General features: G+C 35.1%; 1 protein-coding gene across 3 annotated transcripts; it reads left to right on the forward strand.

Moving 5' to 3' along the window:
• Nucleotides 1-15,932: 15,932 nt before the first annotated feature.
• On the forward strand, nucleotides 15,933-20,516 carry LOC147532514 (phototropic-responsive NPH3 family protein NPY4-like). 3 transcript variants are annotated; one of them, XM_086649449.1, is made up of 5 exons: nucleotides 15,933-16,698; nucleotides 17,710-17,926; nucleotides 18,300-18,369; nucleotides 18,481-19,659; nucleotides 19,735-20,516. In XM_086649449.1, exons 2-5 carry the CDS (start codon nucleotides 17,865-17,867, stop codon nucleotides 20,311-20,313), a joined length of 1,890 nt encoding a protein of 629 aa, XP_086505575.1. In that variant the 5' UTR covers nucleotides 15,933-16,698; nucleotides 17,710-17,864; the 3' UTR covers nucleotides 20,314-20,516. The 3 variants fall into 3 exon arrangements, with proteins under 3 accessions (XP_086505575.1, XP_086505573.1, XP_086505574.1); XM_086649448.1 differs by having other exon boundaries at nucleotides 16,091-16,892; XM_086649447.1 differs by having other exon boundaries at nucleotides 16,068-17,926.
• Nucleotides 20,517-23,993: the final 3,477 nt, after the last annotated feature.

Consider the following 23,993-nt stretch of genomic DNA (forward strand, 5'->3'; position numbering starts at 1 on the left):
GTTAGGGAGCTGCATCTTCAGACTAAAAATCTAAAATAAGAGAATAATAAAGGGCAGACAAGATCCTTAATCGACAGTTCAACCAAAAAAAAAAGATCCTTAATCGACCCACAAATGGTAAAGGCACCCTAGCTAAATAAGACCTGGTGCGTGTCCGAAGATAATGCAATGTTTGTGTATGGTAAGGGTCTGAGAAAACTAAACTCATCCTCTCCCCTATGTGCAACTATGCAGACTTAGGAGCACTTCGGCCTCTTATCTGAAGCCTAGAAGCATTATATGCAAATGGAAGTCGTCGATGTTGGAATTTATGATGCTAAACACACAAAGGTTTTGGGTCGAGGCTTTATTGAGAGACCATCAAGGTAACGTAACAGATGCGATTTGCCGATTACAGGGGCAACCAATATGTCGGAGATCACACAACACGAGTTGCAGGGCATTGAAACAAGACTTAGATGAGCTTGCAAGCTAAATAAAATACAAATTCAGGTGAGATCAGGCTAAAAACGGTCGTCTTTTTCAAATCAACTAGTGCGCACCCTCCATGGAAGTGTTGGAGCATACTAAAATTTCCGTCGTGTGTGTAACAAAAAACTTGCCTGCATATTAAAATCTCCTAAATTGTAATAAGTCGAAGAGAGTTGAAAAGGCATCCTTTCCTCACCAGAAAGTGTTAAGGCGCCTCTTTCATGGCAAATTTATGGAGGTCATATGGGGGAAAGAGACACCTTTGACAAAAGTGGGGGCACTTTTAAGACTTCCCTGCCTGACCTCCTTGAGAGAGTGCCTTCAGCACCTCGGCGAGCGCCTATATAATTTCCAAAGCCTTATTGTAGCAAGGCATTGTGATTTTCGAGGTGCCTTTTGAAGTTTTTACACAAACTAATTGCAGAGAAACCACATACTTATGTCATCTGTTTCAAAGTCCCGCAAAATTATAAAGAAATTCTATTCATCCCTCTATTTTGGTCCCTCCCCCAACCTCTCCCGATGTGGCGACATATTACTTGAGTGTGGAGCAATTGGAGAGAGAATGGTGAGAAAATATACTCCAGTGATATGTCGCTACATCAACAGAGAGCTAGGAGAGGGGTCAAAATGAGGGGATGAATATAATTTTTTTAAATTAAATTCTACTCAAAATGAAAAAAAGAACAAGGCTACATAGCATGTAAAGTTTTTTCATCTCAACATCAATATATATTTTTCAACATAAAAAAAAACATCAATATATATTAATAACAAAATCTTGGATATAATTTTTAGGCACCCTATAAGATATTTTTCTTGAATTGGGTCTTGAAATCTTTATTTAATAAGAGTAACCATCTCAACAAAAAAAAAAAAATGGGTTATTTCTTAAATGGCCCCCAACTTTGTGACCAGCTTCTCGCCTGGCCCCCTAGATTAGCAAAAATACTCATATGACCCCCTTTTTCCGTTACTTTAACTTTCTGTTACTCTCTCTCCTCCATCTCATTTTCTCTCTCTGCCACATCATTTGACCACGCCACATCATCATCTTCTCCGGCAGGGGTCGCCGGCCGGCCAAATTTCCGGCCGACGACCTTCAATTTTTTTTTCTTTTTTTTATTCTCTCTCTCTCCAAAAACAATTTTTTTTTATCTCTCTCTCTCTCTCTACAGATCTAGAGAGAGCAGATCCATTGAAGGTCTGCGAACAGACCCTCAATGGATCTGTTCGCAGACCCATTAGAGGTCTGCGAACAGACCCATTAAAGGTCTGCGAACAGACCCTTTGAAGTTCTATTCGCAGACCTTCAATGGAGCTCTCTCTCTCTCTCTTTAGATCTGTAGAGAGAGAGAGTTAAAAAAAATTAGTTTTTAGAGAGAGAGAGAATAAAAAAAAAAACTGAAGGTCGCCGGCCGAAAATTTGGCCGGCCGGCAACACCTGCCGGAGAAGATGATGATGTGGCGTGGTCAAAAGATGTGGCAGAGAGAGAAAATGAGATGGAAGAGAGAGAGTAACGGTAAGTTAAAGATAACGGAAAAAGGGGGCCATATGGGTATTTTTGTTAATCTAGGGGGTCAGGCGGGAAGCTAGTCACAAAGTTGGGGGCCATTTGGAAAATAACCCAAAAAAAAAAAAAGAATAAGGATACCCATCATAACATTAGCATTGTGTACTTATTAGTTCCTATGAGAAAAGCAGAAAAAAGAAGAGCTTGACTACTACACAAGGAGAAAAGAAAGATGACAATATTAAAGGAGGCTCATATTAAAGACCCAAAGATGAGCTAAAAGAGATTTGAAATTAAAAGAACAAAAGCATGATTCCAAGACTTTTTGGACCACACACTTTTTGGTTTAGAAGACAATACACCCATCATCAATTATATGAGATTCCTGAGTCATTAGATAACAGTAAGTACCTCTTTAGTTTTTCTTTGTTCTTCTTTTCTTACCGATAGTCCTGCATCACTCACAAGAGTGTCCGAAATCTAGGTTATAGTAGACATCTGAGCTTAATAAGTGTCGAGACTTTTTAACCGGCCTCGTGGAACCTTCGTTAAGAATAAAATCATGTTCCTGGGGGCTTATTAGATTTTTTTTGGTTGGAAAGGGGCTTATTAGACTTCTTTTTTTGATGAAATGGGCTTATTAGACTTAAGTGTTTAAAACGAAAACATTATCGATAACTTCTAAGACTTTGCGCCACAGGAATCATATTCATAAGTATATCTTTTGGGCACACTCTACCTATTAATGCATAGCGTGTGATTTATCAGTGCAACAATTCTAAGAAATCACTCGTAGATATTTCTCCCTTGGAAATTTGATTTATCGAAATCAAATTATTCCATTCTTTCCGAATAATCTACCAAATAGAAAAGGAATAACGGTGTTTGAATTATGGTGGGAATCGGGCGGGCTCGGGCAACTATAAGCCGGACTCGGGCAGATCGGGCTAGGATAAGCCGAGCCCGCGAGAGGGAATCGGGCGGATCGGGCCGGACCAAACACTCCCTATAAGAGCCCGTAGCCCGTCCGAACCCAGCTGCCCGAGCGGGTTCCAACGGGCTCGGGTTTTTGTGACTTGAAAAATATAAAAAAAAAACAATTATTTAACAAAAAAACAAATTGTTTAATAAAAAACAAAATTACATAATTATCAAAAGGTCCAAATCATCTACTAATAAACAAACGTTTACTGAAGATGAACAAATCATCTACTAATGAACATATATATTAATGAAGAGATCTATTAATAGATGAAAAAAAATATGTAGATATAACATTCTAGGGTTTTTTTAAACAAATCTATCTATGTATACTACTCTGTAAATGTACAGATGGGTTGGTTAATAAGATTTATTTTAAAGATGAAGACACCAATTGTAAAATCAAAATAAAATTAGATAATCCATGGCTTTTACAGAAAAAAGATAGAGAGGAATGAAAAACAATTCAACTACAAAAAAATAATCTTCCTTTATCTTCTTGCTTTGTAGATGAACAGATCTGCTTTTATTACCGAACAAATCTCTGTTTCCCTCTTAAAGAGACCAAGAGGAACCTTTGAAGATGACAAACCCTTATATATCTCCTTGATTTGAAGACTTTGAATTGAAGATTTCAACCGATCTATTAATGTGCTAGAAACTAAAAGGAACAATGTAGAACAAACACTAATCTACAAATGGAGAATGGAGGCTAGATGAAAACGAAATTGAGTTATGGAAGTTATATTCAGAAGAATGAACACTACTGTTAGTGGCTAGCTTAATTTCTTACAACGACTAAACTGAGGCGTCTCCATTCAGACTATGTAGGTATCGCCTAGCGTAATTTCTTTCAAGGCAAAAGAGAGATTTTCTCCCTTTGTTGATCACTTCTATAAATGCGATTAAATGGGTCAGAGGTCCAAAAACAAGGCCCTAATAGTGCTAATAGTCCACTCATCCTCCAAAATATATCAGAAGTCCAAAAATAAATTAAAATCCACATCTAGTCCAAATGAGGATCCCAATGCACCAAATCTCATCTCTAGGCAAAAAAGTTTTCCCTTCTTCCAATTTTACCCATCTATGTATACAAAGTCATTTATGTATTCAATATTTCTAATAGTTCATTACCTATTTTTTTCAAATGCTTAGAACAGAAAGTGACTAACTAGTATGGGTTACACACTAAAATATGTATTTTACAAACTACCAGATGCAATATACAAACATTGAATTAGAAATGCATTACATATAAAATCAATACAAATGCATTTATATACTAAGCATTTCAGATGCTTAGAACCTAAAGTCATTGAATAGTATGAATTACACACTTGAAAATGCATTGTACAACCTACCATATACAATATACAAACATTGAATTAGAAATACATTACATCTAAGATTCATACAAAGTCATTCATGCATAGTTCGTAACCTAACTTTTCAGATGCAAAGAACCTAAATTAGCTGACTAACATGGATTACACATACGAAATGTATTGTACAAACTACTAGATGCAATATACAAACTACTAGATGCATTTTACAAACTACCAGATATATAAAATCTTTTGACTGGGGTATCTTGGGCATTTTAGACAAAGGACTAAAAACCTATAGATCTTTATGTAGACCGAATTTTCCTTAACTTTTAAACTTCCAACCCATGGCCCAAGTTGCTAGTCCATCTTAAAGTATAATGACCAAGTTTGTCCATCAAATGTCTATAGCCGACATAGGTCATCAAAAAAAAAAAGGTGTCCCTTTTCCTAAGAAAATACTCATTAGCGTAATCTTGAGAATTTATCAGCCACAAATTCTATATTCAATTAAAAATCAAACAAAGAGAACCAAAAAAAGAGAATTACATAGAAAATGAGTCATGGGTTGGAAGTCCAAAAGTTAACTAGTTTAAAAATACAATTTTATGTTTAAAAGGTGATTAACTGGATTAAAATGGAATGTCAGAAAAGTTATTTCGTCAACTTTTCATAAAGTTGAGGTTTATTTAAACTAAACTAAAGTGGAATGGATTCCTTCAAACAATTAGAATAAGTAAGTTCTCTTCTTTTAAACAATAGGAAGTTTAACTGGGATTCTTAATACAAGCCACTAGAATGGATCTCTGTTTTTAACATAGAATTATTCCGTAAATCGTAACTACTTACTAAAATTATTAAAATCATAAAAAGACCACATCTCTATTAAATTTAATTATTTTCTCTTTTTCTCAATACAAAAGTACCAACAAAATTGAGAGACTTCAACAACTTAGTCACCAATAAATAACTTTGTATTCTGCCTCTTCGAATGTGATATAAAATCACAAAAACAAGACTCGTACAGATTATTTTTTCTCTAACTTATGTATATACTTTATGGCCAGCGCTTTGGGGAAAGCAAAATAGTTTCCGGGGTGTGAAGACTTGGTCAAAAATTGGTCAATTTTGTTTGACAATTTTATTTAGGGGGAAAGCAAAATAACTTCTCCACCTCAGCTCTCTCTCTCCACCTCACTTCTCTCTCTCTGCCACCTCATCGTCTTCACCGGTGAAGGTCGCCGGCCGGCCAATTTCCGGCCGGCGACCTTCAACCATAAAAAAAAAGTTTTCCTTCTCCTCTCTCTCTAGATCTGATCTAGAGAGAGAGGAGACCTCCATTGGAGGTCCGAGCAGACCTTCAATGGGTCTGTTCCAGACCTCCAATGGAGGTCTCCTCTCTCTAGATCAGATCTAGAGAGAGAAGGAAAAAAAAAAATTATGGTTGAAGGTCGCCGGCCGGAAATTGGCCGGCCGGCGACTTCCGGCCGGCGACCTTCACCGGTGAAGACGATGAGGTGGCGAATACATGAAGTGTTAGAAAATACTCTCCATAAAATATATTTCCCCGGAAAATTTTCAAAATTCTACATATTCACTTTAAAATTTCACTCCCCGGAAACTATTTAGCTTTCCCCAAAGCGTTGGCCATACTTTATTTATTCTACATTTGTTTGAATATAAATTTAGTTATTACTTTTCGGAACGGACCATTGGACATATTTTAGACCCCGTTGAAAGTACATCCTGGATACGCCACTGAGACAGGATGAATAGCTGACTCACAAGAGAATTACGAGTGAGGTACTTAATTATTTTAGATAATATTTTCACAAGCATTCTCATTAAATTAGAGGTGGAATTTTGATAAAATTCTCTTTTCTGTTGGTCGATATTTTGGGAAATAAATAAATCTTTTGTTTCCTCCAAACACCGCCCACCTTTAATGTTTTTTCAATTTGTTTTTCCTTCCATTTTCGGCCACCAATCCCGGGCACCGCCTGTTGCTACCACTTCCAACCACCACAACCATCCGTTTTTTTTATTTCTCCCTCTCTCTCAGATTCTCTCTCGTTGATTTCTCACTCGAATTAATTTCTCTATCTCTCTCGAATCTCTCTTGCTCTCTCATATCTTCTTTGCTCTCTATCTGATTTCTCCCTCTCTCTCCCTCAAGTATTTCTCTTCTTGTATGTGGACTGAAACCCTACAGTTTCAGTTGAGAGGGGAAAGAGAGATATGAGAGAAAGAATAGAGATCAAAGATAAGGTCTTGAAAGAGAGAAATACAAATCTAAGATTCGAGAAAGAAAAAGAGAGACCAGATAGAGAAAGATCCGAGAAAGTGAGTGAGAGAGAGAGAGAGAGAAATAGATGAAGATGACAAGAGATTTTGTCACCCTATGAAATTTTTAGTTTTCTCACCTTAATTACGAAATTTTGTACCCTGAAAACTTTTGTTATTTCCCCTAAACATAGACCTTTCTTTTATATCCTCCCTTGTTAAATCAACACGAGTTTGAATCTTTTTTCTTCTAAAATCCTAATTTAGAGATTCTTGGAGAGAGACAATGAAAGGAGAGTTTGATAGAGAAAGATATTCTCTATATTTAAAATTAGGAGTTTCTGTATTTTAGAGTTTCTGAGTAATTTAGGAGTTTTTATATATTTATATTTCTAAATATTGAGTCCTAGTTGAAGTCTCATTAGGAGTCCTAGTTGGAGTCTAAATTGTTTTGGTTGTAGCCTATATATATGGCTGAGTTCATAGTAGTTAGGGATAGGAATCTTGAAGTTATTAATAAAGTCTTCTGTTAGTATTACGTTTAGCTTTGGCTGACTTTAAGTAAGACCTGAAGGTTCTTATCAGAGTTCTTCTTCAGAATTTCAAAACTGTCGAGACAAAAAATGAGAGAAGAGAGAAGTTAATGGTGGTGGTGGAGGTGGGGAAAGTTTTAAAACTAGTGTTTTCAACTTTAAAGTCACAAGTCGAACGAGAGGATAAAGATTATAAACAAAGAGGATTTTTTTTTAAAAGGCTTAAAAGTTGACTATTAAGTTTGATGGGTGGAATGGTGGTCTAGAAAAGCAAATTAAGATTTTAAATATAGGTGTCAAGGTAGAGTTGGTCACAAATTAAGGGTCAAATTAGAATTACCAAAAAGAAATACGGGAGTAAAGGGAAATTAATCAATTTTGGTGTAAAGACAAAGACAATCTATGAGATATGAGCATCAAATGAGATGTGATTATATTCCCTAAACATGTCATATCTCATTTTCAGACACATTGTTTGGTGGTAACAAAGACAATCAAAACAAATAAATTAGAAATTATTATGTCTTAATTCGATATCTTAATCTAATTAGAACAAATGGGACATCCACAACCAATTGGCCATGTGGACTATTACTTTCAATTGATCAACTACTTAATCTCTCTATCTCTTCTATTATTTAACTTTCTGAGTTGTAAAATGAAATTCTTCTCAACTATTTTCTCATGTTTATACCAATCTGATATGTAGGATAAATGAAATATATTTGATAAGGATCTTAATTCTTATGGACCAAGTAAAAATACTAACTTAATTTGATACTAGATTTGGAATCTAAGCAAATTTGAAAGCAAAATTTTGTGTCTAATAAAATAATTACATAATTAGGTCCAGAGTGGGTATTTTGGATTATTAGCAATTAATTAGTAGAAGTGATTTTGTTTGTCTAATATTTGTGTATATAATTCTGTTTGTTATTTGTCTCCTCCTTTCTTTGTTAAGAGTCTGGATTTTGTACTTCTCTGGAGTTAGTCAAATAACACATGAGTCATGTCTATGTGTGATGTGGTCAGATATGTTTGTGTTTATCTTTCTTTTCCCACCCAATCTGTGAAATATTTGGGTTGTTAGGAAAGTGATATTGACTAATTTACCACATAAATCACTTAATAGGTTCAAATTGTTAAGTAGGTGATTTTTTTTGTTGAAAGAAATTGTTAAGTAGGTTAGTCTTGGATAATCATTCTTTTATCACATGTTTTTCAAGGAGAGTTAGACTCAGTCAACAACAATTGTTTGGAGTAATTACCAAGATAGTTTCAACCTTCTAGATCTCGGATTCAGGACACAAGCTAGTGATGTAGGTCTTGGAGACATTGGTATCTTTGTCCCCGTAGGGAGTGAGAGCGTCAAATGACTCCAACCTTGACGTTCTTAGAACTTGTGAAGTAGATAAGTCTTGATCCTTTTTAAACTGACTTTCAAAGAGAGTTACGTCCAATAAAATCTAACATGGTATCGAAGCTAATTGTTACGGATACATTGAGACTTCATAACCTTAGTCCTGCATGGAATACAATGTCAAGTAACCTCATCATTGACTTCAATTATCCCACATCGTTTCGCCATTGGAATTAAAATTCTATGTACACTAGTATTGAGCATCATATCCTTAGGAGAGAGTTAGGCCCTATGATCTCTAACAAGTATATCGGTTGCATTGATTGTTAAATACTACAGAATTAACTTGCTAAATACACTAGTGTTGAGCAGCATATCCTTACGATTTAGGAGAATTAGGCTCAATGGTCTGTAACAACTAACAAGTATATCAATTGCATTGAATATTGAGATTTGTTAAATAGATTAGTCTTAAGAGATCTTTTTTTGGTGAGTTGATTTTAAATAAAGTTAGGTTCAATAGACTCTAAGTAGTTTATCAATGGCATTGAATCTTAGGAAGATTTTTGGCATTAAACTTCTGTTTTTTTTTTTTTTTGTATCTAATTGGAAAGGTATAGAGATAGAGAGTATACATATAAAGGTAGTGGGATGGTGGGGTTGAAACTTGAAAGGGTCACATGGACCAAGTGTATGGGAAGAATATACTTCTCCATGTGGTATAAATCTACTGTTTTTTGAGCTGTTGTTGAATGTCCATTTCTAAAGAGAGCCAGAGATGGGAGACATGTAAGACCTTTTAGGTTTCTACCATATAGACAATACAACATGTTATGTCTTGTACTTCTTGGTCACTTGTGAAGCAAAGTACTCCTGTCTACAAAATCTTGTAGCCTAACTTGGCTTTAAGTTATTATCAATATTGTTTTAAGTTGTTCCAACAAAAAGAAAACTTGGCTTTAAGTTATTATCAATATTGTTAAAACAAATAATTGTTTTTTTGGCCCCCTAATTTGTAATCAGTTTCTCTTTCGACCCTTTGTCTTCTGTAAATTCAAATTTGACTCTCTTTTTATTAATTCGTCTAATTTCTGTTTAAGTAGATATTTTTCTTCCAAAGATACCCCAAAAGAGTGCCTAGTTCCTTTCCATCAATACTTCCTTCAATACTTTTCCTTTTTGAGATGGTCAAATCAAATATTAATGAATCATGAACTTTCTTTTTCATGTATTAACTCTTATTCTTAGATTCATAGTTATTTTATCCTCTTTAGGACATCACAAACCCAAATCATCATCACTTTAACATCATCATCATCACCTTAACTTCATAATCTTCTTCATCATCAACAACGACCACTTAATTAGCAAAACTTAAGAAATGAGGAGTATCGATGGAAGAGAAAGATTATAATTCATTGATGGTTGATTTGACAACCTCGGAAATGAGGAGTACTGGTGGCATTATTCACGCTGACTCACAAGGACATCTTTGGAAGAAAAATATTGATTTTAACGGAAATTTGACAGAGTTAATAAAAATGGGGTCAATTTTAAATTTACGAAAAATATGGAGCCAAAAATGAAGCTGGTCACAAATTTGGGTCAAAAAAACAAATATTATGTCATATATAGTGGTTATTTGTCATTAACAATCTCTAGTTATTGTTTTTTACATTGTTGTAAAAATACAAGCTTTTTCAGGCCTCTTATAATTTCTTCGTTACAAATTTTCAAGGTCAATTCATCAAAAACCCAGTTTCACAATAATTTCCTAAACTACCAAATACTTTGGTTTAAAATTCAACCGGCTCTCTTAGATAAAAGATATTAACAACAAATGAGTAATAGATAAACCAAATATAAATCTGAAATTTTCACCTTCAGCTTTTAAGAGGTTGCTTGATTCGAATTCACTTGGAAGAAAATACCGTTGAGATCAATCTTATTTATTTACAAAGATTTTCATATACTTTGAAATCGAAAGGATGGTACATGTTGTACGATCGAAAATGATATTGGTTATCCTTTTATAATATACAAGTAAAGATGTATAAGGATGACCTAGTGACTGACGTCTTATTCGAAATTGTGGTGATAAAAAATTCCTTTTTTTTTTTTTTTTTGTTGAAGTGTGATAAAAAATTCCTTAATTTTAGTAAGGTGAATGTGTCATGTGAGGATATAAAATGATACATGATATAAAATACATTACCATATAGCTTGGCAAGTTATTCTTAATAAAATAATTTTTTTGTATTGTATATCATTTTTTCAAGTACCGATACACCACGTTTGGGCTTACGTTGCACTCTGAGATGTAATCGTTGGATAATTTTTTTAATTTACGATAGTCCAACAACATCTTAATGAAGTTAATTTAGCTTTCGGTTGTTTGTCTTCTTTTTAAAAAAGAAAAATATACTGACTCGATGAATACTACTTTATCCTAGACTCCTAGTGATGAAGATGATTGTATGATTAAAGTAGACAACATTAATACGACCCAATTTAGAGACATTCTATTCATCTCTCTATTTTGGTCCCTTTCCCAGCCCTACGTTGATGCGACGACATCTCACTTGAGTGTGGAGCAATTGGAGAGAGAATGGTGACAAAATATACTCTAGTGATATGTCGCCACAACTAGGAGTGAGATTTTGGCCCGACAACCCAAACCCCCCCCCCCCCCCCCCCACGACCGTCTGAATCCGAAGGGTCTATGGTCATCTGATGCTCGAATCGATCCGTGCCTGCTCGATTGAAAGAGCTTAAGCTGACATACGCAAATACAGGTCCTTACCCGACTAAAGCACAAGTCCGCACCCGGGCCCCAGCGGAGGCTGGGGGAGGAACCAAAATAGAGGGATGAACAGAATTTTTGCCCAATTTATTAGGCAAATGGCATGCCAAACCATTAGATCCTATAGTAATACTATTTTTTTCGATTCAACTAACTAGGTCAGATCCACCATTTTGAGAGGGGAGCTATAAAAGTTGGTCATTTGAGAAAATGCTTTTGACGAAAATATGTATATGAGAAAAATAGAAAGAAAAAAACAATGTTTTCCATTATGCATCCAGGGGTGGCCTGGGCCCAAAGCAACCATAACGGTTAGTTTGGGCCCAACGAAGTTAAGAGCATTATATTTAGAATTTTGTACGTTACTTTCGAAATTATAGATATATTTCAAATAGATTTAAGACTTGTGTTAAATTGTAGCTTAGTGGATAAGAGTTTAAATTTTGAGTAAAAGGTCAAGGGTGCGATTCTTCCTCTAGGCATCATCATAAATTTTATTTGTACCCTAGTGGTTTACAGTGGTGGTCAAGATATTAACACGCCAATCCAATCTACTCTCATGTGAGGTTGTAAGTGTGGAAACGTAGCAGTGATTTGTACCCTTAGATTCCACTCATTTTTAATAATTTTTTGAGTTACTGTTGTGATTAGATTAGTGTATCATATTAAGAAATGATTAACATTGTATAACAGTCAATGATAACAGTAATACTTACTAAGATTATTTTTTTAGATGGAATGACGAGTTTGACCAACCTTATATAAAAGGTACACTGTTCACATGTGCTTCACATGGGGTAATTAATCATCATCAATTAGTTAATCTTTTTTTTTTTTTTTTTTTTTTTTTTTTTTGGAAGTCGACTACGATCTACGTATGTCGTTACATTTGGCACTTGATACATCATAGATGTGATAAGCTCGATAACCGCCCACTCAAACACTAACCGAACCGGGCCTATAACCCAACAAGACATGGCCTAAAGCCCAACAACATTATTTACACCCTAATAATCCCAATTCAAATAACCAAAGATTCCACCTTCTCTGAGATTCGAACCTGGGACCTCCAGGGATTTCTGGAGTTTATGTCAACACCTTGGAACCACTTGGGCTACCAACTGTTGACTCAATTAGTTAATCTTAATAGCTACTGTTGATTATTAATCTCTCTTCCATTAGATAGTTTGTAGGAAAGTATTTGTGGTCCCTTGGCCAAAGATTCTTTATCAATCTCGAACTAATTTTGTGAGATGTTTACTTGGTGTTGATGCCCTAGATCTTGGGGGCATATTTTATTTGGATAATCTCACACTTTAGTGGTAGAATGTGCAGACTCATTAGTTCACAAGTGTGATTCTTGAGTTAGTATTTAGAGTGATAAAGATTTTGTTGTGATTACACACTTACAAATGTCCAATTTGTCCATTTCACAACTAATATGAAGTTATTCAAACAATTCCTTTTTTTGTTTTGCAAAAAACAATCTCTTACTAACACCACACTAACTTTTACTTCCGTCTTGATATTATTGTTGGTTGGTGTTGGGAGCGTCGCCTTGAAGGTATTCCAAACATCAGGCTTTTACTTAGAGCATCACGATCTAATGCGAATTTCAGAAGAAAGCTCTATTAATATAATGTGTCAAAATTCAATTAAGATTTTCATTTTTTAGTGGCAAGATAGAAATCCTTCCATCTTTTTTGTCTCCACTGCAAATCTGTAAAACTGTTTTGTTTTTTTTTTCTGTGGTTGGATAACTTCGTAAGGAAATAGCTAGTTATTTTGAATATCTGTGAAGACCTATTAGTTATTAAAAATGATAAGCTGGACAATTAGAGATATCTCAAGAGGACACTCTTGAGGTATTTTTATTTAACTACCGTCACATTATCTTAGAAATCCAAATTGAACTTTGCATTGCATTGGAGATAAAAAAAAATTAAGAAAAAAATTAAATATCTTATGTGGCACTTAGAGTTTCTAAGACCGTCTCTAATGCAAGACTTGGTCTTAAAATCTTAAGTGTCTCATAGGACTTTTGAGTTTTTCTTATGAACCTCTCAAATGCAAAATTCAATTGAGATCTTAAGATGATGTAGAAACATGTAATTTTAAGATGTCTCCATTACAAAGTCTAATTATGAGATTTCTTTTTGGGTATCTGAAGTATGATGTTCATATATTTCATCAAAAAAAAAATATCATATTCATCAAATTTAATTTTAGAACCAATAGAAAGTTTATCTTGGACTGCTACGAAAAAACACCATCGGAATTCAAAGTAGCACGAATTCAAAAATTTCACAAATTGAGTACATCTAGCATATTTTTTTCCCAGTAGCAGGATCACTATAAGTGACTCCATTGAGTTTCTCGTTCTCTCTCAAACTACTTTTTCATATTAAACGTAGGTTGGCGCTTTAGGAAATAATAATATTTTTCGGAATGCAAAGACTTCATCAAAAATTGATTAACTGTAGTTGACCTATCAATTTTCTAATAGTTCTAGGTAATTTTGAGGAAAATCATCCTCGAAGTTGGTCACAAGTTTGACTTGTAGTCATCGAGATTATGCACATAACCTAATAAAGAAACGAAATTACAACCAAGTTGTGTTGGTGATAGTTCAACAAAAAAAAAAGATTGTGTTGGTGATGGATTTCTCTGTATTTATTAGTAACTCGGTTTAAGATGACATGGACAAGAAGAAAAACTTTGTAATTAATCAAATAAAATCAACCTATCATGAGAAACAGTCGACAAAACTTTGGAAAAAGACCTTGAAAGAAAACACTCTATTTTACCATGTAAGAAAGATGATCCCTACAGAGACTTCACAGATAAATCAATTTGATTTTTTTTTTTTTTTTTGAGTTCTACATTAGAGATGTTCAACTTTATAAACAACCTACCTACTTCTTCCAAAACTAACAGACACACATGACATTATAATTAGAACTCAAAATAAAACAAATGGCAACTCAATCAACTATTGAAGTCAATAGATGAGGGTGAATGGGTGATTGTTTCCATAAATTTGAACAGTCTATTTTGTTTCATGGGTCCTAATAGATTCATGATCAAAAGTAGGAAAAGGTTCTTATTAGTGTTGAAATCAAAAAGCACCTTTCATCAAAAAAAAAAAAAAAAAAAGGGAGATTTGCTATTTGGACCCCCTTTCGTATAATTGACTTGTTGTTTGGACTCCCTTTTTCCAGAGTTGCATTTTGGACTCCCTTTTGACGGAATCTGTCGAGAATATTCCATCTCTAACATTATACTTATAAAAATACCAACTCTACCCTTACCTAATTAATTGCAATTTGAAACCCTATGTTCCTCTTTCTCTCTCTCCCATTCACTTTCTCTTTAAAAACTGTCCCTCTCTCTGGTTCACTTTTTCTCTCTAAAACCTCCAATTCAATCATGATTGAATGGTGAGTTTGGATGCTCAATCAATTGGTACAACTTAAGGTTTCTTTGAAATCACCTCTCACGTTGCTTTTTGAAAGCAAACCAGTGGGTAACCATCTAAATTAATTGGTATATCAAATTAGTGGGTGTCAATCAATTCAAGTTAAATTGGAGTCAATCCTAGGTACCTTAGAACCAAGAGGAAACTCGATCTTTAGAGGCCAAAGTCCAGCACGAGTAAAACGATCCGCCGATGAGATTCGTCTGAGAACGTCAATCAAAAGACCAACAGCCAAATCAGTTACGTTTTCAGAGTGAACATTCCCGGCATTACCGACGACAATACCTCTCCGATGACACTCATACAAATCAAGATGATCAACACCGGAACTAATTTAGGATTTCGACCATGACTGGTAAATTTGGACTGCAAGTTAGGGCTTTTACAGACTCCCCTCCTCTGTCTTTAGGAATTGATTCATGGGCAAATCGTTTTCGTTTCTCTTCAGGACTTTGAATTTCTTGGAAAACTGTTCTTCAACTCTCTCTCTCTCTAAACTCCATATCTCTCTACTCTCTCTCTAATGGAGGAAAATTCAAGTAAAATATTTTTAGTCCAAGATGTTACTGGGGTTCACTTGTAGCAGTTGACGTTTCTTTTCTCTCTCTAGCAACCTACGGCTCTCTCTCTCCCATCATCTCCCTCTCTCTCTCTACATACTCTCTGTCTACACTGTTTATGGCAAACTAAAAAAACTTGGGAGGCTTAATTGTATTAATCATTATTAGGATGAGTTTAGATTATTGTTTGTGTGGCTGAGTGTTGTTAAATGAAAGAAGAAGATGAATTAAGAAGAAAGTGACTCCAAACTAGTTGAGATAAATAATTTGGGGAGTCTAAATTGCAATTAATTAGGTAAGGGTAGGGTTGGTATTTTTATAAGTATAATGTTAGAGATGGAATATTCTGGGCAGATTCTGTCAAAAGGGAGTCCAAAATGCAACTCTGGAAAAAGGGAGTCCAAACAGCAAATCAATTATACGAAAGGGGGTCCAAACAGCAAATCTCCCAAAAAAAAAAATCAAAAAGCACAATAGGCCTTCTTCATAAGTCCCCACCAGGGCACCAACATTGGGGGGCCACAATTGATATACACAGTTGTCACTAAAACGCCATAACACTCCTTCATTTTGAAGATTATGGGGTGCCATTTCTTTCCTTTGTTTTGTTGAAAATGGGATGCCAACAAAAAGTAGGGTAAATTCTCATCTCAATCTTTATAAATGAGACATGTTGGTAAATAATCAAAATAGTAATGGGTATAGTAGAGAAGTAGGTCTAGGTTATAGGGTTCAAGAAAATATAGTCATATAGATGTCAGGCTGGCGTGCATAACTGTACAGAGAGAGAGAGATATGGAGAGATTCAAGCTAGAGAGAGAAACAAGTTATGGGCCGCCTCTATCCCCCAACAACCCTCTCTATCTCTCTCTTCTTTTACTGTCTCTTTAATGAGAAAGAAGAACTAGAAGCTACCTAAACTCTCAATATCTTTATTTTTTACTAGAACAATTTTCAATGACTACTTCTTTGGTGAAAAAACTGTAAAGAAAAATAAAAACAAAAAGTGAAAAATGAGAAGATAAGTAGTAGTAGTAGTAGTAGTTGTGGTGGTGGTGGTGATGGTGGTGGACCTAAGGTTTGTTGGTGGTGGTGATTCAAACGGGACTCTGAAACATTCTGAGATTTGCTTTTACTTTCTCTGTCTATATTGTTGAATTGGATTGGCTAATGAGAGACAGCTGATTAAAGAAAAAGCAAAAACTAAAAAAAAAAAAAAAAAAAAAAAGTTCATAACATTGAATCTTTAATAAGTGGGGCATTGATTTTGTTTTTTGTTTATTTGGTATTGATGGTTTTATGAGATTTTGACAGAGAGGAAGAGTGGTTATTGTCAGAGAGATATAATGATCATGAATCAATTGAGATACTGGGGGTGTTATTATTATGGGTAATGATTTTACTTCTCTAATTTCAATTTCTGCACATTTTATAAATTACAAATCTCTAGGTCAATAACAATTTCTTAGGGTTTCAAAGTTGTTGCTCTGTTTTGAACTTTTAATGAGTGTTCAAATTCATCTTCAAAATGGTTCAATTGTTATTGATTAGCTTGTTTTCAACATGGGTTTAAGTTAATCTGAGGTGGGTTTTTATCAAATTTCCCTTAATTTTGGTCAAATTTCCCTGATTTAGATTTAGGATCATAATATCTAGGGTTTAGATTTGATAGTTGCTAGTGTGTTTCCCCTGAGATTGTCTGGTTTAGTGGCTTCAATTTTTAGGTTGATTCTGCTTAATCCTAGTTTGATTTGATGTCTTTCTTTTCATAATTTTTTTTTTTGTTATTCCCCACAAGGTGTTTCATAACGGTTAGATTTTTCATTTTTGTTCATCAATATCAAACTCCAACCCCAACCCCAAATAGTGTTTTTTATTGCAGGAGAAGAAGATAAACAAAGATTAAAAAAAAGGAAGGAATTTTGATTAAAGGGTTTATAGGAACTTGAAACTTTTATTACAGATTTGTTAGGTTAAAAGTTGATTAAAAAAAACAAAAGTGTGTCAGATTCCGGTGGTGGGTGTGTCTGAAATAAGATTAATTTTAGGGTTAATAAGAGCTGACTAAGAACTCCCCGGGGTCCATGGGCATTGCTATCAACCGAGGAAACAATCTCTTCTTTTGGTATCTTAGCATTCAAGAGAAGAAGTAAAAAAAAAAACAAGTTAAAAAAATTCAGACCCACCCACTAATTAGTTGTGATTTCTGTCATTAAACTAATCTTCTTCTTCATCATCATCAATTGGTTGAAAAGATTCGGTCCTACAAAATACTACTAGTATATATCTTTCCATTTTGATCCCATTTTTCTTTCCTCTCAAATCACATTCACAAAAAGTTCAGTTATTAGTTATTACTCATGACCTTGTTCTGGTTTTGATTTGTTTTTTGGGTTTTTAGATCTGGGTATTTTGGTGGTGGTGGTGGTGGTGGAAGTCTTTGGTTTTGGTTGTTTTGATGATTCAGTAACAAGTAGGGAGAGTTCGTTCTGTTTTCTATAGAGAGAAAGAGAGAGAGGAGAAGAAACAGAGGATATTACAATTTGTATTGACAAGATGAAGTTTATGAAACTTGGATCAAAACCTGATGCATTTCAGACTGATGGAAATGATGTCAGGTACCATACAATACCCTTTCTTCCTCTCCTAGACTCCTAGTAGTCTGGGTGTTCAAGATTTGTTTATAATTTATCAACATGTTGTTTTTTGTGGTTCATGTACTTGTGTTCTTCCCTTTTAATCTTTGGATTTCTGCCATTGTTAGATTTATAGATAAGTAATGGTTTAGGATCTGATAAAATGATATAGGTTTTGAGTTACCGGATCTTCGAATTGAAGGCGTGTAAACTCTGGGTACCCTTGATTTACTCATTTTCAGAAGTGATTCGTTTAGTATGTTTCTTCGATGGGATTGTCTTTGCTCTTATATGCGTGTTCATCAAGATTCATATAGTACCGAAACATGAACAATTTTTTTTTCCGTTTTTGCAGATACGTAGCTGCCGAATTAGCAACAGACCTCATTATCAATGTAGGCGACGTGAAGTTTTATCTGCACAAGGTATGTTCGCATCCAAATTCTCATATCTCAGAGGATTTATGATTCCGAAAAATGCAGTACAAACTTCTTGTAGTAATATCCTAACATAATTTTTACGTCTTTGATTTGTAGTTTCCGCTTCTGTCTAAGAGCGCTCGATTACAAAAGTTAGTAGCAATCACAAAAGATGAGAATGAAGAAATCATCATCCCAGATATTCCCGGTGGATCTGAAGCCTTTGAGATATGTGCTAAGTTCTGTTACGGTATGAAAGTCACTCTTAACGCATATAATGTCGTTTCAGTTCGCTGTGCTGCAGAGTATTTGGAAATGCAGGAAACTGTCGAGAAAGGAAACCTAATTTACAAAATTGATGTCTTCCTCGACACTAGTCTCCTTAGGAGTTGGAAAGACTCGATAATTGTTCTCCAAACTACAAAATCTTTGAAACCATGGCCCGAGGATTTGAAGGTGGTTAGCCGATGCATAGATTCCATAGCTTCAATCGCTTCCATTCATCCTTCCAAAGTCGAATGGTCCTACACTTATAACCGAAAAAACAGTCCATCCGAAATTAGGATTGAACCACAGTGGAACGGAGTCAAGCAACAACCAATGGTACCAAAAGATTGGTGGGTCGAAGACTTATGTGAGCTCGAAATTGATTTCTTCAAGCGAGTGGTACAAGCTATCAAAATTAAGGGTAAGGTATCAAGTGACATAATTGGCGAAGCTTTGAGATCGTTTGCACTGAAAAGAATGCCGAGTTTTAGCAAGAGTTCCACCAAGAGTGTTGATTTTTCGAAGTACCAAATGTTAGTTGAGACAATTGTGTGGTTATTGCCCATAGAAATTGGAAGTGTCCCTTGTAGTTTCTTATTGAAGCTTTTGAAGGCTGCAATCTTACTTGATTCGGGAGAAAAGGCGAAAAGAGAACTAGTTAAGAGGATAGGTCGACAACTTGAGGAAGCTTCGGTTGCTGATCTTCTTCTCCCCGCCCCACCGGGAGAAATTACGTTATATGATGTTGACGTTATCCAAAACATAGTGGAGGAATTTGCAATGCAAGAGCAAGGAATGATTAGTGACAACCCACAAAGCGAAGACGAGTTACAGGAGATCAGAAGCCCGACATTCATCTCAGATAAGTCGAAGCTTTTAGTTGCAAAATTAGTTGATGGATACCTCACTGAGATTTCAAAAGACAGAAATCTGCCTTTGTCGAAGTTTACTTCTCTTGCTCAACTAGTATCGGGATTTCCAAGGCCCGTTCATGACCGACTCTATCGTGCCATTGATATGTACCTCAAAGTAAGTTTCTAAACTGTCTAATTCCTTTTAAACTACTTCAGAAGTTCGAACCTAATTGTGTATATTATTGACCAGGAGCATCCATTGATGAACAAGAGCGAGAGGAAGAAGATATGTAGATTGATGAACTGCAAGAAGCTTTCTGCAGATGCAAGTATGCATGCAGTTCAAAACGAACGACTACCCTTAAGAGTAGTCGTTCAAGTTCTTTTCTTTGAACAAATCAGAGCTTCAAACTTCTCTAATGGTGGAATCAGACCCGACCTTCCTAGTCATCTCCGGGACTTAGTACTTCCAGTTGAGAATGGAGGTTCAAATGAGAGCTCAAGAACTGCAACTACAAATACAGAGGAAGATTGGGATTCAGTTCCAACAGTTGAGGACCTCAAAGTTCTTCAAGGGGAATTAGCTACACTAAAGTTTGGAAGTAGAAGAAGTCTGCAAACTGAAGACAAGAATCGAAACAGTCTCGAAAAAGCGTCTGGTGTTAAAGTTCAAGGGTCGCTCGTGTCTAAGAAGATGTTTACAAAGTTATGGTCTAGTAAAGGACAAGATGAAAATAGCAGTACTGATACATCTGGTAGTCCTGGTTCTGGTATCAAAGATGAAGCTAAATTAACACCTTCTAGGAACAGAAGGTATTCAGTTTCTTAGAAGAAAGAGAAAAAGGGAGATTGGTGACTTGGTTTCTCTTTTTCTAACTAGAATCTTTGACATGTTTAGGAGATTTAGATTTTACTGACATTTTCTTTAGTTAACTTGTAATGGAAGAATATGAAGAAAAGAAGGGTAGTTTGTGTATGGCTTAAAAGAATTTCGAATTTGATTTTCAATTGTAATGTAAGTTCTTTTTGTTACACTTGAGTTCTTTACATTTACATTCTTATTTCTTGTCAATGACAAGACGCAATACCTTACCTCCTATCTTACCTCATTGCTTACGCGGATAATAGGACAAGAGAGGATAACTAACGAGATTGTCCTCACATTATCCTATGTAAGTGTTCACCTCAGGCCAGTTGTAGCTCACGGATGTTAGAAGTTTGATGCCTAAACTGCATGTCTGGCTCTTTAGATGTAGGGATCAACTTGAGTACAGAGGCATATTCAAGGGACAACTCAAGCCCGAGACAACTGATGAAGCCCGGTTAACCCCACGATGGCCCGACACATTAACATACTCGATTTTTAGATGGAGGGTTGGCACCAATAGTTTGGGGTTCACTTTTGGGCTTCACAATCTCCCCTTAGCACAAGTATATTTTGTTTCTGCAGTATTATGAGCCCAAATTCAGACTTTTTGAAGCCCACACACATTAGCCCACCCAATTTCTAGACGGGCTTAACCCAGGGCTGGCAGCAATATTTTGGGGTTCATGACCTCCGGTTCTCACCTATATTATTTGCTTTTGCTTATGTAGTGTTATGAGCCCACAGGGGTTTCACTTGGCCCATGCATAGATAATGTGAGATTACTCAAATTCAAACTTGTACAAGCCCACACATACTACTAGTACACACCGAGAAAAAAAAACAAAACATCTTAATCTTCTTCACCACCACCACCACCGCACGCACCAGTCACCACCATCTCTCTGTTTTGTCTATCAAAAAGAGAGAAAGAGAGAGGAAGAGATGGTAGATGGAGACGGAAGTAGTGGTGAAGATGAGAAAGAGAAACAGACCGGCCGACCATTCATCATCTTCTCTACTAAAGGAGTATTTAGTGTACGTTTAACAATTGACTCGGTCCAAGTGCAAGTATGATGTGTGTGGGCCTAGTATGAACCACTGTTTGCCTCTAATCCAAGCTAATGGGGAGTACGACTCTTTGTAGTTTGAGGGGGCACGGGTTGAGCAATTGAGGACATAGATGGGGATGTCATTCTTTCTCTAGATAAAAATCTATAGCTATCATGCTTCTTTGGCCATATCTAAGATATATATATGTCATCATCCAATGAAACAAGACAACAGAACATGAAAGCTTGGTTTCTACTTTCTCACATAAAGTGGGAGATCATAACTACTTTTTAGCTCCCATTTTCTTTCATTTTTTCCTCTATGGTCCATACATGTAAATTGTAAAGTTATCCTCTCATTAATCAATAATTACTCAGTATATCTTCGAATTTAAGTGATGTTTACTTTTTCTCTAATTCAGATTTGAAATCTCATTTTAGAGGTATGAATTGACTCAAGTTGGATTTTAGATTATTTTATTTAAGACTCGTATAAATGGTTGATTCGAGTTTTTTTGAATTTATTTGACAAATGATTTAGATTTAGATGAGTTGAACCGGTTATTTTCAAATATTGAGGAAAAAACAAACACTAGTGATTGACTTAGGTTGTGTTTGTTTTTTTTTTGTCTGAATCTGAATTGGCTGAATCTGAATTGGCTTAATAGTTTTACAAGTTAGCATGTTTGTTTTTTCATCTGAAATATTATGTCTGAATTGAATTTTTTACATTTATACCCTTATAGTAAAAGAACAATTACTTACATAAAATCCAAATCTTTCAACAAAAAAAAAAATACATAAAATCAGCCTAACTGGAGCATCAACCCTATCTAATGAATAAACCTTTAACTAAACTTCCTGTACTTGTTCCTGCTATCAAGTCGAAATAATCTGCAATCCTTGCTCCATTTCCATCGAGTTTCTGCGAAATGAAAATGCCATTTCAAACCATTAGATAAAAACTTACATGGTAGTTAACATAATAGCATGAATAACAATATGGAGAAATACTTGAAGTTCAGATTCAAGAAAGGCGACTATAGTTGCAGGAATTATTCCTCGAACTCCACCTCCGTCTATGCTAAGTATCATAATTAGTTTCTCATTATTATTAAGGACCCCGGATACATTATATTTTGACATCGATAACCTAAATTATTCAACGAAGCAGAACAAGAAAATATATAGCTACTACACATAATGGCTTGTTGCCCTCTACTACACTATTTATAAAACAAAAAGTAGATTTCATCGATGAAAGTTGGCGTTTAGAAAACGCAGCTTCACTCTTTCATCATTCGAAGTATTCTTCGGTTCAAATTATTCACATATTCTCACACTACTTAACTCATGTCCAAATTTTAGTTATCAAAAGTAACCTATATCAACAGCAATCATGTATCATTGTTTGTCTGCCTAAAGAAACTAGACTATCCAAATTCTAAACTCAAAACAGAAATAATGCCAAGACATGATCAAACTAAAGAGGCCATTTCTATACAAGATAAGAATTTAGTGAAACAAAAGAAAAATACAAAAAGTTGCAGTAACCATGCTCTAGATTAGTTTTCAAAGTTCGAAACAACCCGACGTATGCTATCACCGTATTCAAAGATACAAAAGAGACGATAGTTCTGAAGTTTAGCAGTAGAAACAACTAAATGATGTTAAAATATAGTAAAGCCAACTTACCACCCATTCCTTTTGATCCGCGTCATATGTCTCCCCACTGTTTGTATATATAAGTATTGGTTTAAAGTGAACAAAATTAGAAAACTTTTAACGACATTGAAACAAATCACTAGGCCACGAATAAAAAAATCGAGTAGTTAAAGTGAATATATCTACCTTGTTGTCGGCTCCGACATCGAAATGGTCTTTTTCCGATAATGTAATATTAGTACTAATACTATTTTGATTAAGCTACATAAGGAGTTGAATTTATACGTAATTCGCCATTTTTAATGCTAAGGATTTGGTGGTTAGTTTCGACGAGAGATGGGGTTGAGTTTTTAGATGAAATTTCGAAGTATCGGTTTAGAGAACAATGATTTCCTATACCAAATGGAAATGGGATTTCGATGGAATTAAATTCAAACAACATTTACAAAAAATACATCAATCAAAAGCATATATATAGTCATATTTATCTTCAAACAACAACAAAGGAAGCTTCTCTATAACCAAGCAAACAACAACTCTTGAAATAAATACATTAATCAAACTAGGGTTTTATAAATGGGTCAATGAGAGTCTGATTTTTGTGAGTTAAAAGTCCTATTTGGTTATAAAACTAGAGTTTTATAAATGGATCAGTTGCAGGAAGTTAATGAAGTATGAATAGAGAGAGATGAGTAATTTTTGAACCCTTACATTAATCAAACTAGGGTTTTATAAATTGGTCAATGAGAGTCTGATTTTTGTGAGTTAAAAGTCCTATTTGGTTATAAAACTAGGGTTTTATAAATGGATCAGTTGCAGGAAGTTAATGAAGTATGAATAGAGAGAGATGAGTAATTTTTGAACCCTTACCTCGTTTTGAACCGTTAATGGAAGAGAAAGCTTGTGAAACCCTAGCAGAGAGAGAAG

This window comes from Eschscholzia californica, unplaced genomic scaffold (genome assembly GCF_041429995.1).
Source record: "Eschscholzia californica isolate CP2 unplaced genomic scaffold, dmEscCali1.0.p SCAF_6, whole genome shotgun sequence".
In the NCBI taxonomy this organism is placed as follows: Eukaryota; Viridiplantae; Streptophyta; class Magnoliopsida; order Ranunculales; family Papaveraceae; genus Eschscholzia; species Eschscholzia californica.

What these genes read in the sequence shown, in the direction of transcription:
- LOC147532514 (XM_086649449.1), top strand. Translation starts at nt 17,865, where the DNA reads ATGAAGTTTATGAAACTTGGATCAAAACCTGATGCATTTCAGACTGAT. An exon ending in ACTGATGGAAATGATGTCAG is followed by an intron (nt 17,927 to 18,299) that starts GTACCATACAAT and finishes CCGTTTTTGCAG; the next exon opens with ATACGTAGCTGCCGAATTAG. An exon ending in TGAAGTTTTATCTGCACAAG is followed by an intron (nt 18,370 to 18,480) that starts GTATGTTCGCAT and finishes TTTGATTTGTAG; the next exon opens with TTTCCGCTTCTGTCTAAGAG.